At 49.8% G+C, this 12,078-nt stretch overlaps 1 protein-coding gene across 1 annotated transcript in view; it reads left to right on the top strand.

Moving 5' to 3' along the window:
* The window catches only part of eml6 (EMAP like 6), a 36,831-nt gene that overhangs the window by 21,351 nt on the left and 3,402 nt on the right, over positions 1-12,078 (top strand). The window contains exons 28-42 of the mRNA XM_089005811.1: positions 365-491; positions 595-673; positions 754-883; positions 1,865-1,963; positions 2,117-2,137; positions 2,378-2,551; positions 2,688-2,896; positions 2,965-3,122; positions 6,371-6,485; positions 6,594-6,782; positions 8,147-8,319; positions 9,448-9,610; positions 9,679-9,782; positions 11,411-11,564; positions 11,645-11,745. Of these exons, the coding sequence (XP_088861937.1) occupies positions 365-491; positions 595-673; positions 754-883; positions 1,865-1,963; positions 2,117-2,137; positions 2,378-2,551; positions 2,688-2,896; positions 2,965-3,122; positions 6,371-6,485; positions 6,594-6,782; positions 8,147-8,319; positions 9,448-9,610; positions 9,679-9,782; positions 11,411-11,564; positions 11,645-11,745 (1,996 nt within the window). The remainder of the gene's footprint in view (positions 1-364; positions 492-594; positions 674-753; positions 884-1,864; positions 1,964-2,116; positions 2,138-2,377; positions 2,552-2,687; positions 2,897-2,964; positions 3,123-6,370; positions 6,486-6,593; positions 6,783-8,146; positions 8,320-9,447; positions 9,611-9,678; positions 9,783-11,410; positions 11,565-11,644; positions 11,746-12,078) is intronic.

Raw genomic sequence — 12,078 nt, 5'->3', positions numbered from 1 at the left:
CGGTGGAAAGTGGATGTTTGTCGGATCGGTTTGCTCCACTAATATGGCGATTGCTCTCTTTCACCAGGTGAGCTCACAGATACCATGCAGTGTGACTAAATGAGTAAACATGCATCAAACTTTCGCTATCCAAGTGCCGAATCGCTAACCCTGGTTAGCTTCCTCGTTTGCCTCCGCTGGCACTATACTTCTCTACTCCATTGGAAATGGGCTGATTTGTCCGCTGGGAATTTGTGTCAATTTACACCGTCCCTCGAAGACTTCATGAATATTCAGCGCAAGTCTTTAAATGTCAAATATAGCTTATATGATATGCGAGTGTGTCCTCTCTTTGGACAGCGACTTTCTATTTTGTTGTCTTCAGGCTACGACAGCGACGTGGCTCGGGAAAGGGTGGCGGACTATGTGACCAAGGTCCACTCGCCCAGCATCAGGAAGATGACGGGAACCAAACCTCACCTGCAGCACAAGGAACTTCCGCTGGAAGAGAGGTACTCGCTTGGCCCGGTTCTTGACGCCATCCCTGTTCTTGACGCCATCACGGTTCTCGACACCAGCCCGGTTCTCTGGCTCATTCGGCTGTCCTGTTTTCAGACCTCCGGTGAGTCGAGCGACTCCGCTGCCTGACAAGCTGGCGCGCAACGGCGTGTCCAAGAAGAAGAAGGTGGTGGAGGCGAGTTGGGCCGGCCGCGTTGGCCTTCGCCGTCTGGTCCCCGGCGTGACGGCGGTCTGGGCTATGGGCTGTGTTTGCAGGACCTTCAGCTGGATCACGTGTTTGGCTACCGGGGCTCGGACTGCCGCAACAACCTGCACTACCTCAACGACGGCGCCGACATCGTGTTCCACACGGCGGCCGCTGCCATCGTGCAAAACCTGTCCTCGGGTTTGTAGTCGGAGCCGAGCTGGCAAAAGTACTTACGTCGAGGACGTCAACATCATCGAGCCACGGGAAAGTCCTGGTTCGACCCCTGACAGCATAAGTAACCAAGCCCAAAGTCAAAGGAGCGTAGGGTCAAAGTAACAAGCGGCCGATTGTAGAAATGGCCACCAAAGGGTTCCACAGGAGAACCAACCAAATGCTCCTTGTTGTGAGTGAGGGTCTTCGTTCAACCCCTGACCGCAAAACTAACCAAGTCCAAAGTCAAAGGAGCCAAGGGTCAAAGTAACAAGCGGCCCATTGTAGAAATGGCCACCAAAGGGTTCCGCGGGAGAACCAACCAACTGCTCCATGTTGTGAGTGAGGGTCTTCATTCAACCCCTGACAGCAAAAGTAACCAAGTCCAAAGTCAAAGGAGCGTAGGGTCAAAGTAACAAGCGGCCCATTGTAGAAATGGCCACCAAAGGGTTCCACAGGAGAACCAACCAAGTGCTCCTTGTTGTGAGTGAGGGTCTTCGTTCAACCCCTGACAGCAAAAGTAACCAAGTCCAAAGTCAAAGGAGCGTAGGGTTTGGTTGTTAGGGTTTAGGGGTTAGGGTTAGAAAAACCCTAAAAGGGTTAGGGTTTAGGGGTGAGGGTTTACAGGTTAAGGTTAGAAAAAAAACTAAAAAGGGTTAGGGTTAGAAAAAAACCCTAACAGGGGTTAGGGTTTATAACCCCTAACCCTAACCCTTTTAGGTTTTTTTCTAACCATAACCATTTTTAGGGTTTTCCTAACCCCTAAACCTTTTTAGGGTTTTTCTAACCCTAACCCCTAAAACCTAACCCCTAAACCCTAACAACCAAACCCTAAGCCCTAACTGTAACCCATAACCGTTCGGGTTTTTCCATGTTTGGGCCTTGCTCTCCATTTCGGTGGCCAAGGGGGCCGTTTTGACGGGCTAGCAAGTTCGGGCGGGTGTCAACACCATTCTCCTGTCTCGACAGGAACTCAGAGTTTTTATCTGGAGCACACGGACGATATCCTGTGCCTGACCGTCAACCAGCACCCCAAATACCAAAACGTCATTGCGACTGGGCAGATCGGTGAGTCGGGCATGCCTGCCGCGCTGGACAGTCCTCCACGTAAAACCGCCACCGCCGCCGCATGACCTGCTTTTGCTCCATGTGCCGCTTTCTTTTTCTCTTATTTGTTTATTTTTGGGGGGAGCGTCCCTGTTTTCTCCGCCCCTCCATCAGGAGACATCACAGAGCTGTCGGGTAAGCCCCGTCCACCTCACCTCCCATCTGCACGTGGCACTCGAGCGTCGTTTGCGTCCCAGCTTGCGCTCTGTCGATGGCTTGGCGGTTTCGACCGCGCAAAACGCGGGCTGACCCGCCGGCGGCCTCGGGTGACCCCAAATCCGGGGAAGCAACTTTTAAGGGGGCGCCTGATGTTTGCGGGCTGCTCCTTTGCTTGCGTGGCCCACCCGTCCTGACGACGGCGCTCTGCGGCCGCAGGTTCGGCTCCGTCCATCCACGTGTGGGACGCCGTCAGCAAGCAGACCTTGTCCATCCTGCGCTGCTCCCATGCCAAAGGCGTGGGCTACGTCAACTTTAGCGCCACCGGCAAGCTGCTGCTGTCCGTGGGGGTGGAGCCCGGACACGTCATCAGTGTGTGGAGGTGGCAGGAAGGTGAGGTGCGCGTGCTGGCCGACCACTGTGGCCCATTGTCGCCGACCGCCTTGGCCCGTTGCTGCCTGTCGCCAACCGCCGCGGCCCGTTGCCGCCCCTTCTCCAACCGCCGCGGCATGTCTCCTTTTGACGTCAGGCGCCAGGATCACCAGCAGGGGGGGCCACCCTGAGCGGATCTTTGTAGTGGAGTTCCGGCCCGACTCGGACAGCCAGTTTGTGTCGGTAGGCGTCAAACACATCAAGTTCTGGACTTTGGCGGGTGGCTCGCTCTTGTACAAAAAAGGCGTGCTGGGCGCCGTGGAGGACGGGCGCGTGCAGACCATGTTGGCCGTGGCCTTTGGAGCCGTAAGTTTGCAAAAAGGACCCGGCGCTGCTTCACGCCATGCGCCTCACACCGGCGCCTCCCCCCCTAGAACAACCTGACCTTCACTGGCGCCATCAACGGAGACGTGTACGTGTGGAGGGATCACTTCCTAGTGCGCGTGGTGGCCAAGGCGCACAGCGGGCCCGTCTTCGCCATGTACACCACCCTGCGGGACGGGCTCATCGTCACTGGTGGAAAGGAGCGCCCGTGAGTACGCCGGTGCCGCCCGCCGCTCGCTTCTTGCCGCGTGACCCGCTTGTGCGGCCTTATTGGACAGGACTCTTAGGTTAGAATATTACAAGCTAATATTATCGTTAACAGTTACATTTAATCTTTTAAGAATTTTGAACGGAATTAAATATTGACCTCATTGCGCAACGTTTTAACCCAGGGGTGTCAAAGTCATTTAACCCATAACCGTTCGGGTTTTTCCATGTTTGGGCCTTGCTCTCCATTTCGGTGGCCAAGGGGGCCGTTTTGACGGGCTAGCAAGTTCGGGGCGGGTGTCAACACCATTCTCCTGTCTCGACAGGAACTCAGAGTTTTTATCTGGAGCACACGGACGATATCCTGTGCCTGACCGTCAACCAGCACCCCAAATACCAAAACGTCATTGCGACTGGGCAGATCGGTGAGTCGGGCATGCCTGCCGCGCTGGACAGTCCTCCACGTAAAACCGCCACCGCCGCCGCATGACCTGCTTTTGCTCCATGTGCCGCTTTCTTTTTCTCTTATTTGTTTATTTTTGGGGGGAGCGTCCCTGTTTTCTCCGCCCCTCCATCAGGAGACATCACAGAGCTGTCGGGTAAGCCCCGTCCACCTCACCTCCCATCTGCACGTGGCACTCGAGCGTCGTTTGCGTCCCAGCTTGCGCTCTGTCGATGGCTTGGCGGTTTCGACCGCGCAAAACGCGGGCTGACCCGCCGGCGGCCTCGGTTGACCCCAAATCCGGGGAAGCAACTTTTAAGGGGGCGCCTGATGTTTGCGGGCTGCTCCTTTGCTTGCGTGGCCCACCCTTCCTGACGACGGCGCTCTGCGGCCGCAGGTTCGGCTCCGTCCATCCACGTGTGGGACGCCGTCAGCAAGCAGACCTTGTCCATCCTGCGCTGCTCCCATGCCAAAGGCGTGGGCTACGTCAACTTTAGCGCCACCGGCAAGCTGCTGCTGTCCGTGGGGGTGGAGCCCGGACACGTCATCAGTGTGTGGAGGTGGCAGGAAGGTGAGGTGCGCGTGCTGGCCGACCACTGTGGCCCATTGTCGCCGACCGCCTTGGCCCGTTGCTGCCTGTCGCCAACCGCCGCGGCCCGTTGCCGCCCCTTCTCCAACCGCCGCGGCATGTCTCCTTTTGACGTCAGGCGCCAGGATCACCAGCAGGGGGGGCCACCCTGAGCGGATCTTTGTAGTGGAGTTCCGGCCCGACTCGGACAGCCAGTTTGTGTCGGTAGGCGTCAAACACATCAAGTTCTGGACTTTGGCGGGTGGCTCGCTCTTGTACAAAAAAGGCGTGCTGGGCGCCGTGGAGGACGGGCGCGTGCAGACCATGTTGGCCGTGGCCTTTGGAGCCGTAAGTTTGCAAAAAGGACCCGGCGCTGCTTCACGCCATGCGCCTCACACCGGCGCCTCCCCCCCTAGAACAACCTGACCTTCACTGGCGCCATCAACGGAGACGTGTACGTGTGGAGGGATCACTTCCTAGTGCGCGTGGTGGCCAAGGCGCACAGCGGGCCCGTCTTCGCCATGTACACCACCCTGCGGGACGGGCTCATCGTCACTGGTGGAAAGGAGCGCCCGTGAGTACGCCGGTGCCGCCCGCCGCTCGCTTCTTGCCGCGTGACCCGCTTGTGCGGCCTTATTGGACAGGACTCTTAGGTTAGAATATTACAAGCTAATATTATCGTTAACAGTTACATTTAATCTTTTAAGAATTTTGAACGGAATTAAATATTGACCTCATTGCGCAACGTTTTAACCCAGGGGTGTCAAAGTCATTTTTTGCCGCGGGCCACATTGTAGTTATGGTTTCCTCTCGAGGGCCGTTATGAATTTGGGGAAGCCATTAGAATGTTTAAATCCCTTCAAATATTACATATAGAGCACACAGCAAATTAATGAATAACTCGTTTTCAAATCTGAAGTCAAGAATAATGACTTTTATTGTGGTTGACATCCAAAAATATGAAATTTTGGCTCCGATTTTAGCAATCATCATGGAATTTAACAAGTTTGATTTGCTTTCGCGGGCCGAAAAAAATGATGTGGCGGGCCGGATTTGGCCCGCGGGCCTTGACTTTGACACCTGTGTTTTAACCTAACAATTGCTGTGGTCGTTGTGAGCGTTGTGACCAAAAAGCCGGCAAGTTACTCACAGATAATTTATTCCTAATATTTTGATCTAATAGAGAATTCTGGGTCTCAGCTCCCTGACACAGATAATATTCAAGTGCCCTCAAATCAGTAAGAGAGACAAACGACAAAGACTGAGACTGAGGAGCCCGGGTTTAAAGGTGTACCACATGCATATTCAAATTTGGCCCACACAAATAAATCAAGTTCCCCATTTGGTCCTTCCTGGAATCTGGTTCTCGTCTCTGTTCCCAAGGTATTTGTCAGAGATATTCGGTCAGCCACTCTGGACATCGGCTCGAACACAAGAAGATTGTCTTTTACTGCCGGCAGGGGACGCAGCATTTCAAGACAGTTGCCCGAATTCTGCAGCCCCCTGCCAAGTTATTTATTGAGAGTACATGCAAATTTAAGTGATACATTAGTAAAACATAGTTTTTCTTGATTAGAGTACCACACTCCTGGACGTTCTAAGCACCAACAGCTGTCAGCAATAAAACATAGATATTTAAATCGGTTGTCTTTTCCATGAATTGATATATTTTAACCCGGCTAATGAGCTCTTCATGTGAGGGACTTTCAAGTCCTAAATTACTCCTCTGACGAAGGAGTTTTCCAAGTCCTAAATTCTGCCCCCAGGCCAGATCTCCTCGATGAAGATGACAGGTTCACAGGCTGTGTCTTGTTCAACTCAGATTGACCCCAGTCCCTGTGCTTTCATTGTGTACTCAAGTCAGCATATGACGTATAACAACTTTTAAATAATGATAACTTCTATTCTGTCTAATCTCTATCAGTATTTCCCCGACCTGTAGGCGGGGTGGAAGGTAGATCAAAAGTTGCGTCCTGCCGAGTCAGTGTTTGGTCACTTCTTTTCATCTGCGTTGTCCAGCGTTTGGCCATGTTCTCATTTCACACTTCCTTTGTGTCTGCCAGCCGGCTCCCCTTTTATCTCCTGGCACCTGAAACAGATGTCTCCAACCAACCACCTCTTTGTTCTGTTATCTATCTATTACAAATCATGCAATATTTATACTGATTAAACTTACTATTTTAATGTTTATCTTGAGCAATATTTAATATGGCGAAATAAATGTATCTATTTCCTTCAGGACCAAAGAGGGCGGCGCCGTAAAACTTTGGGACCAAGAGATGAAGCGATGCCGAGCCTTTCAGCTGGAGACCGGTCAAGCGGTGGAGAACGTGCGCTCCGTCTGCAGAGGGAAGGTAGCGGTCCTGGCGTGGCGCCTTCCTTCTCGCCGACCGTCCCGCTTTTGGGCTCCGTGACCCCAGTGGTCCAGCTCACTCCGGACCGCTTGGACTTTGCTGGTGCAGGGCAAGATCCTGGTGGGAACCAAAGATGGCGAGATCCTGGAAGTGGGCGAGAAGAACGCGGCGTCCAACACCATGATCAACGGCCACACCTGGGGTGGCATTTGGGGACTGGACGCGCACCCTTTCAAAGACGTCTTCATCTCGGCCAGTGACGACGGGACCGTCCGCATTTGGGACCTGGCTGATAAGGTCTGACGCAAAGCCACCACCGCCTGAGAACCACAATCGAGAGCTCATTAACTCCTTTACTGCCAGACCATGTGTCAAAATTGCTTTTTGCCATTGTCACTCCAATTCCAGGACGCACAGAATATTGAGGTTTAGGACGACATCAGCACAGCGATAGAAACCTTACACTCTCTTCTTTCATCAGAACAAAATGTTAATTCCTAAGTTATAACGATCTGGAGTTATATGAGCTTGAAATCAGGGCGGCTCTGTCCAAATCACGGATATAATAATAATAATAATACATGGCATTTCTAAGCGCCTTTCAAAACTCTCAAGGTCACTCTACAGTCACGGGATAAGTTTTTCTGTGGTTGAGCAGCGGCAGCCACACGCGCTAACGTTCACTCAACCCACTCATAGAAAGTTAACTAGCCAGCTAATAGCTAGGTAATAGCTAGCTTGCTAGCCAGCCAGATATCTACTAGATAGCTCGCTAGATAGCTAGCGAGGCAGCTACATAGCTAATAGATAGCAAATAGCTAGCAAATAAAGATCTCTCAAGGACACTTTACAGTCACAGACAAGCATAGATACAAAAAGAAATTAAATACAATTAGAAATAGAATCAAGAGATAAAGGTACACAGAAAATGCTATTTTATATCACGCTTGAACAACAGCAGAAGCTAAAACAAAGCGCTAACATGGGCAAAAAGGGAAATGCTGCCCCTTTGTGGAAAAGAAAAAAACCTGGCCACAGGTCTCACCAGTACTTTATCGGCACTAATAGATAGCTAATAGCTAATCAGATCAGAAAACCTTTATTCGTCCCACAATGGGGAAATTTGCAAGAGGTCTGACCAGCACTTTATCAGCATGATAGATAGCCAATAGCTAGCTAGCTAGATAGATAGCTAAAAGATAGCAAATAACACTTTATTGGCACTAATAGATAGCTAATAGTTAGATAGATAGATAGATAGATAGATAGATAGATAGATAGATAGATAGATAGATAGATAGATAGATAGATAGATAGATAGATAGATAGATAAAAAATAACATAGCCAGTTAATTCCTAAGCTATGTAGGTCTGGAGTTATATGACTTTGAAATGGGGGCGGCTGTCCAAAATACAATGCATCGATATAGCGCTTGAACAGCAGCAGTAGCTAAAACCAAGCACTTACATGGACAAAAAGGGAAATGCTGGCCCTTTGTGGAAAAGAAAAAACCTGACCAGAGGTCTGACCAGCGCTCAATCAGCGCTCAATCAGCATCCCCTTGCCATTGGAAAGCGGTGAAAGGGGACCGAGCCCAGCTGGCAGCCGCAAACGAAAAGTCTCAATCTAACGGCCTTCGCTGTTGTTGTCGCTATGTCAGAAACTGGTGAACAAGGTGACCCTGGGCCACCCCGCCAAGTGCACCTCGTACAGCCCCAATGGCGAGATGGTCGCCATCGGCCTGGACAATGGCGAGTTCATTGTCCTGCTGGTCAACTCGCTCAGCGTTTGGGGCAAGAAGCGAGACCGCAGCGTCGCCATCCAGGACGTACGGTACGACGGCGTCCCGACCAAGCAGCTCGGGCAGATGGATATATATATATATATATATATATATATATATATATATATATATATATATATATATATATATATATATATATATATATATATATATATATATATATATATATATATATATATATATATATATATATATGTGTGTGTGTGTGTGTGTTTATAAACATGTTTATATAGGTCAATTGATAAAGTTAACTTACAATGCATTCCTCAAGTCAAGAAACATATTCGCTATCTAGCTCGCAAGCTATCTATTAGCTAGCTAAGGAGCTAGATATTAGTAATAGGTAGCTAGCTTTTTGAATCAGGAAACATATTAGCTATCTAGTTAGCTAGCTATCTAATAATAATAATACATGTCATTTCTAAGCGCCTTTCAAAACTCTCAAGGTCACTTTACAGTCACAGGATTAGTTTTTCTGTGGGTGAGCAGCAGCAGCAGCCACACACGCCTGCGTTCCATGATGCCACTCATAGAAAGCTAACTAACCAGATAATAGATAGCTCTGAGATAGCCATCTCGATAGCTAATGGACAGCAATTAGATAGCAAGCTAGGCAGCCAGCTAGATACCCAGCCAGATAGCTAATATACAGCTAACAGACAGCAAATAGACAGTTAGCTAGGTATCCAGCTAGATAGCCAGCCAGATACCTAATAGGCAGCCAGATAGCTAGTAGGCAACAAATAGCTAGCTAGCTAGGTAGCTAATAGACAGCAAATAGACAGTTAGCTAGGTATCCAGCTAGATACCCAGCCAGATAGCAAATAGATAGCCAGCTAGATAGCTATTAGACAGTAAATACACAGCAAATAGATAGCAAGCTAGGTAGCCAGCTAGATCCCCAGCCAGATAAGCTAATAGACAGCAAATAGCTAGCTAGCTAGCGAGATACCCATCTAGCATTCTATTAGCTAGCTACCTAGCTACCTTTCTATCTGAGTTATTCCAGGTTGAGTCTGGCTGCCACTGCTGCTCACCCACAGAAAAACTAACTTTACTGTCTGTAAAGTGAGAAATTCTTCTTCTTTTTCTTCTTCTGATTATTATTATTATTATTATTATTATTATTATTATTATTATTATTCCCTCCCCGCTAGTTTCAGCCCAGACAACCGTTTCCTGGCGGTGGGGTGCGCAGAGAGCGCCGTGGACTTTTACGACCTTTCATTGGGCTCCTCCCTCAACCGCATCGGCTACTGCAAGGACATCCCGGGCTGCGTCATACAGATGGACTTCTCGGCCGACAGCCAGCACATCCAGGTCGGTGGTGGTGGTCCTCCTCCGCCTGGTGTCCAATCGTTGCCTGACTGCAATTGCGCCCCCCGCAGGTGTCCACCAGCACCTACACTCGGCAGGTGCACCAAGTTCCTTCGGGCAAGTTGATCACTGAAGCGGCTCTGGTGGAGAGGATCACTTGGGCCACGTGGACCAGGTGAGGGTCGCCGCCGTAGCGCTTGGTTGTTCTCGGCCACTCCGGTGCGCTCGCTGGATGTTGACCGCGTTCTGGCGCTTTCCGGGAAAATCCGTCCCGGTACCTTGGTCAAAACGCACCAGTTCTGACGCCATTTCCTGAATGCCGGTGCCAATTTTCCTGGCAAATTTGATGACAGATATGCTGACGTGCAGTAAGAGTTAAAGGACAACCGACACCATTTTTTTGTTTCCTAACTGATCCTAACCTAATCAGAAAAAACTTTTTATAGCACCTAAAATAGCCAAAACACACAGGCTGATATTTTTAGTCAAATGCAAAACACCAATAAAAAGGACTTATTGTGTCTCAAAACTGCCACAAATGAGCTCGAAACTGGTCAGATTCAGAAAGTCCCGCCCCCAATTGGTGACGTCACATCAGGATACTCAAATCAAAACAATGACTTCAGAGTGTTCAGATTCGGAGAACGATCCTTTCTTGGTACTCATCCAGTTATGAAATGATTCAAATAGTTCTGAAGAGGAAATCATAAATGTTTGCAATCGATTCAAGAAGTCCTTCCGTGTCAATTCAAGCCGTCTGCAAGCGATGAAACCGGTGAAGGAGATCTGGACTCCGATGTAGCAGTCCAGAAAATGCACAAGATGGCGCACAAGCTGCGTTTCGTCCAGTATATGAAGCCGCTTATCAGAGCCGTAAAGCCGCCCGTGATTGGTTAAAATCTGTGGTAGAAGACAGAGGGGTGGGTTTTACGCACACACACAAACGAGACCGCCACAATTCGAACAAGCACACGAACATCAGATGTTGAGACGAGAGAGAGAGAGCACCGACAGCGCTACAGAGTAAAAAAATGACACGGTGGAAAGTGGATGTTTGTCCGATCGGTTTGCTCCACTAATATGGCGATTGGTCTCTTTGACCAGGCGAGCACAGTTAGCATGCAGTGTGACTAAAATGAGTAAACATGCATTAAACTTCCGCTATCCATGCGCCGAAACGCTAACTCTGGTTAGCTTCCTCGTTCACCTCCGCTGGTGCTCGACTGCTCTGCTCCGTTGGAAATGGGCTGATCTGTCCGCTGGGAATTTGTGTCAACTTACACCTTCTTTATGCGTGTTACCGCAATTGACTGGCACACAACGATTCACCATCGCGTTATTTATGTCGTTTTTCTTCTAATTTCGCCATCAACACAGTGTTTTAAGATGAAAAAAAGTACCCAAAATGCATTGTGTGTCGCTTTCTCGGTCAGGGGCGTTCCCTCCGTGACGTCACTTAGGGCATCGTCATCAACTCGAAAACAAGACTTCATGTATATTCAGCACGAGTCTTAAAACGCAAAATATCGCCATATGCTGTGGAATCTTTGTAAAATACGCTTAGTAGAAGTCATTTGAAGTGATTTTACAAATTATAGACGCAACTTGTCGGGTGGTGTCGGTTGTCCTTTAAAAAACAGGCAAAAGAAGCCGAGTCTTTGTCTTGGCACGGGGCTCCCGAACGGCCGAAGGGTCAAGGGAGGAGTGCCAGATGGGTTGTCGCTCGGGACCGACGCACACGGGATGGCAAGAGTGGACAGATTTGCGGCGCTGAAAGCCGAACGCGGCCATGTTGTTGCGCAGCATCCTGGGCGACGAGGTCTTGGGCATTTGGCCTCGCAACGCCGACAAGGCTGATGTCAACTGCGCCTGCGTGTCCCGCGCCGGCCTCAACTTGGTGACCGGTGATGACTTTGGCCTCATCAAGCTCTTCGACTTCCCCTGCTCTGAGAAATTTGTACGGACCGCCGCAGCTACCGCTGCTAGCCATGGTCAGCGGCGGCGGCGCTAAGCCCGCCGGCGCCTTCTCTTTTGCAGGCCAAACACAAGCGCTACTTCGGACACTCTGCTCACGTGATCAACGCCCGCTTCGCTTGTGACGACAAATTTGTCATCAGCGCCGGCGGCAGCGACAGCAGGTAACAAACGCAAATGGCAACTGTTAGGTTAACATATTCTAAGCTAATATTAGCATTAACAGTTAATTTTAAAATTGTAAATACGATGAACGGAATTAAATATTGACCTTATTGCGCAATGTTGTAACCTAACAATTGGCATGTTCGTTGTGAGAGAGTTCACCAAAGAAGCCGGCAAGTTACTCACAGATGATTTATTCCGAACAATTTGATCTAATACACAATTCCGGGTCTCACAGCTCTTTGACACAGACAATATTCGGGTGCCTTCAAAACAGTAGGTGAGACAAGGCAGAGAGAGACAGGAGCCCAGTTTTAAAGGTTACTACATGC

The sequence above is a fragment of the Hippocampus bargibanti genome, linkage group LG10 (genome assembly GCF_051943395.1).
Source record: "Hippocampus bargibanti isolate YZ-2025 linkage group LG10, ASM5194339v1, whole genome shotgun sequence".
NCBI lineage: Eukaryota > Metazoa > Chordata > Actinopteri > Syngnathiformes > Syngnathidae > Hippocampus > Hippocampus bargibanti.
Note: the sequence above shows the minus strand (reverse complement) of the source record. Positions and strands in the feature narration are given on the sequence as shown.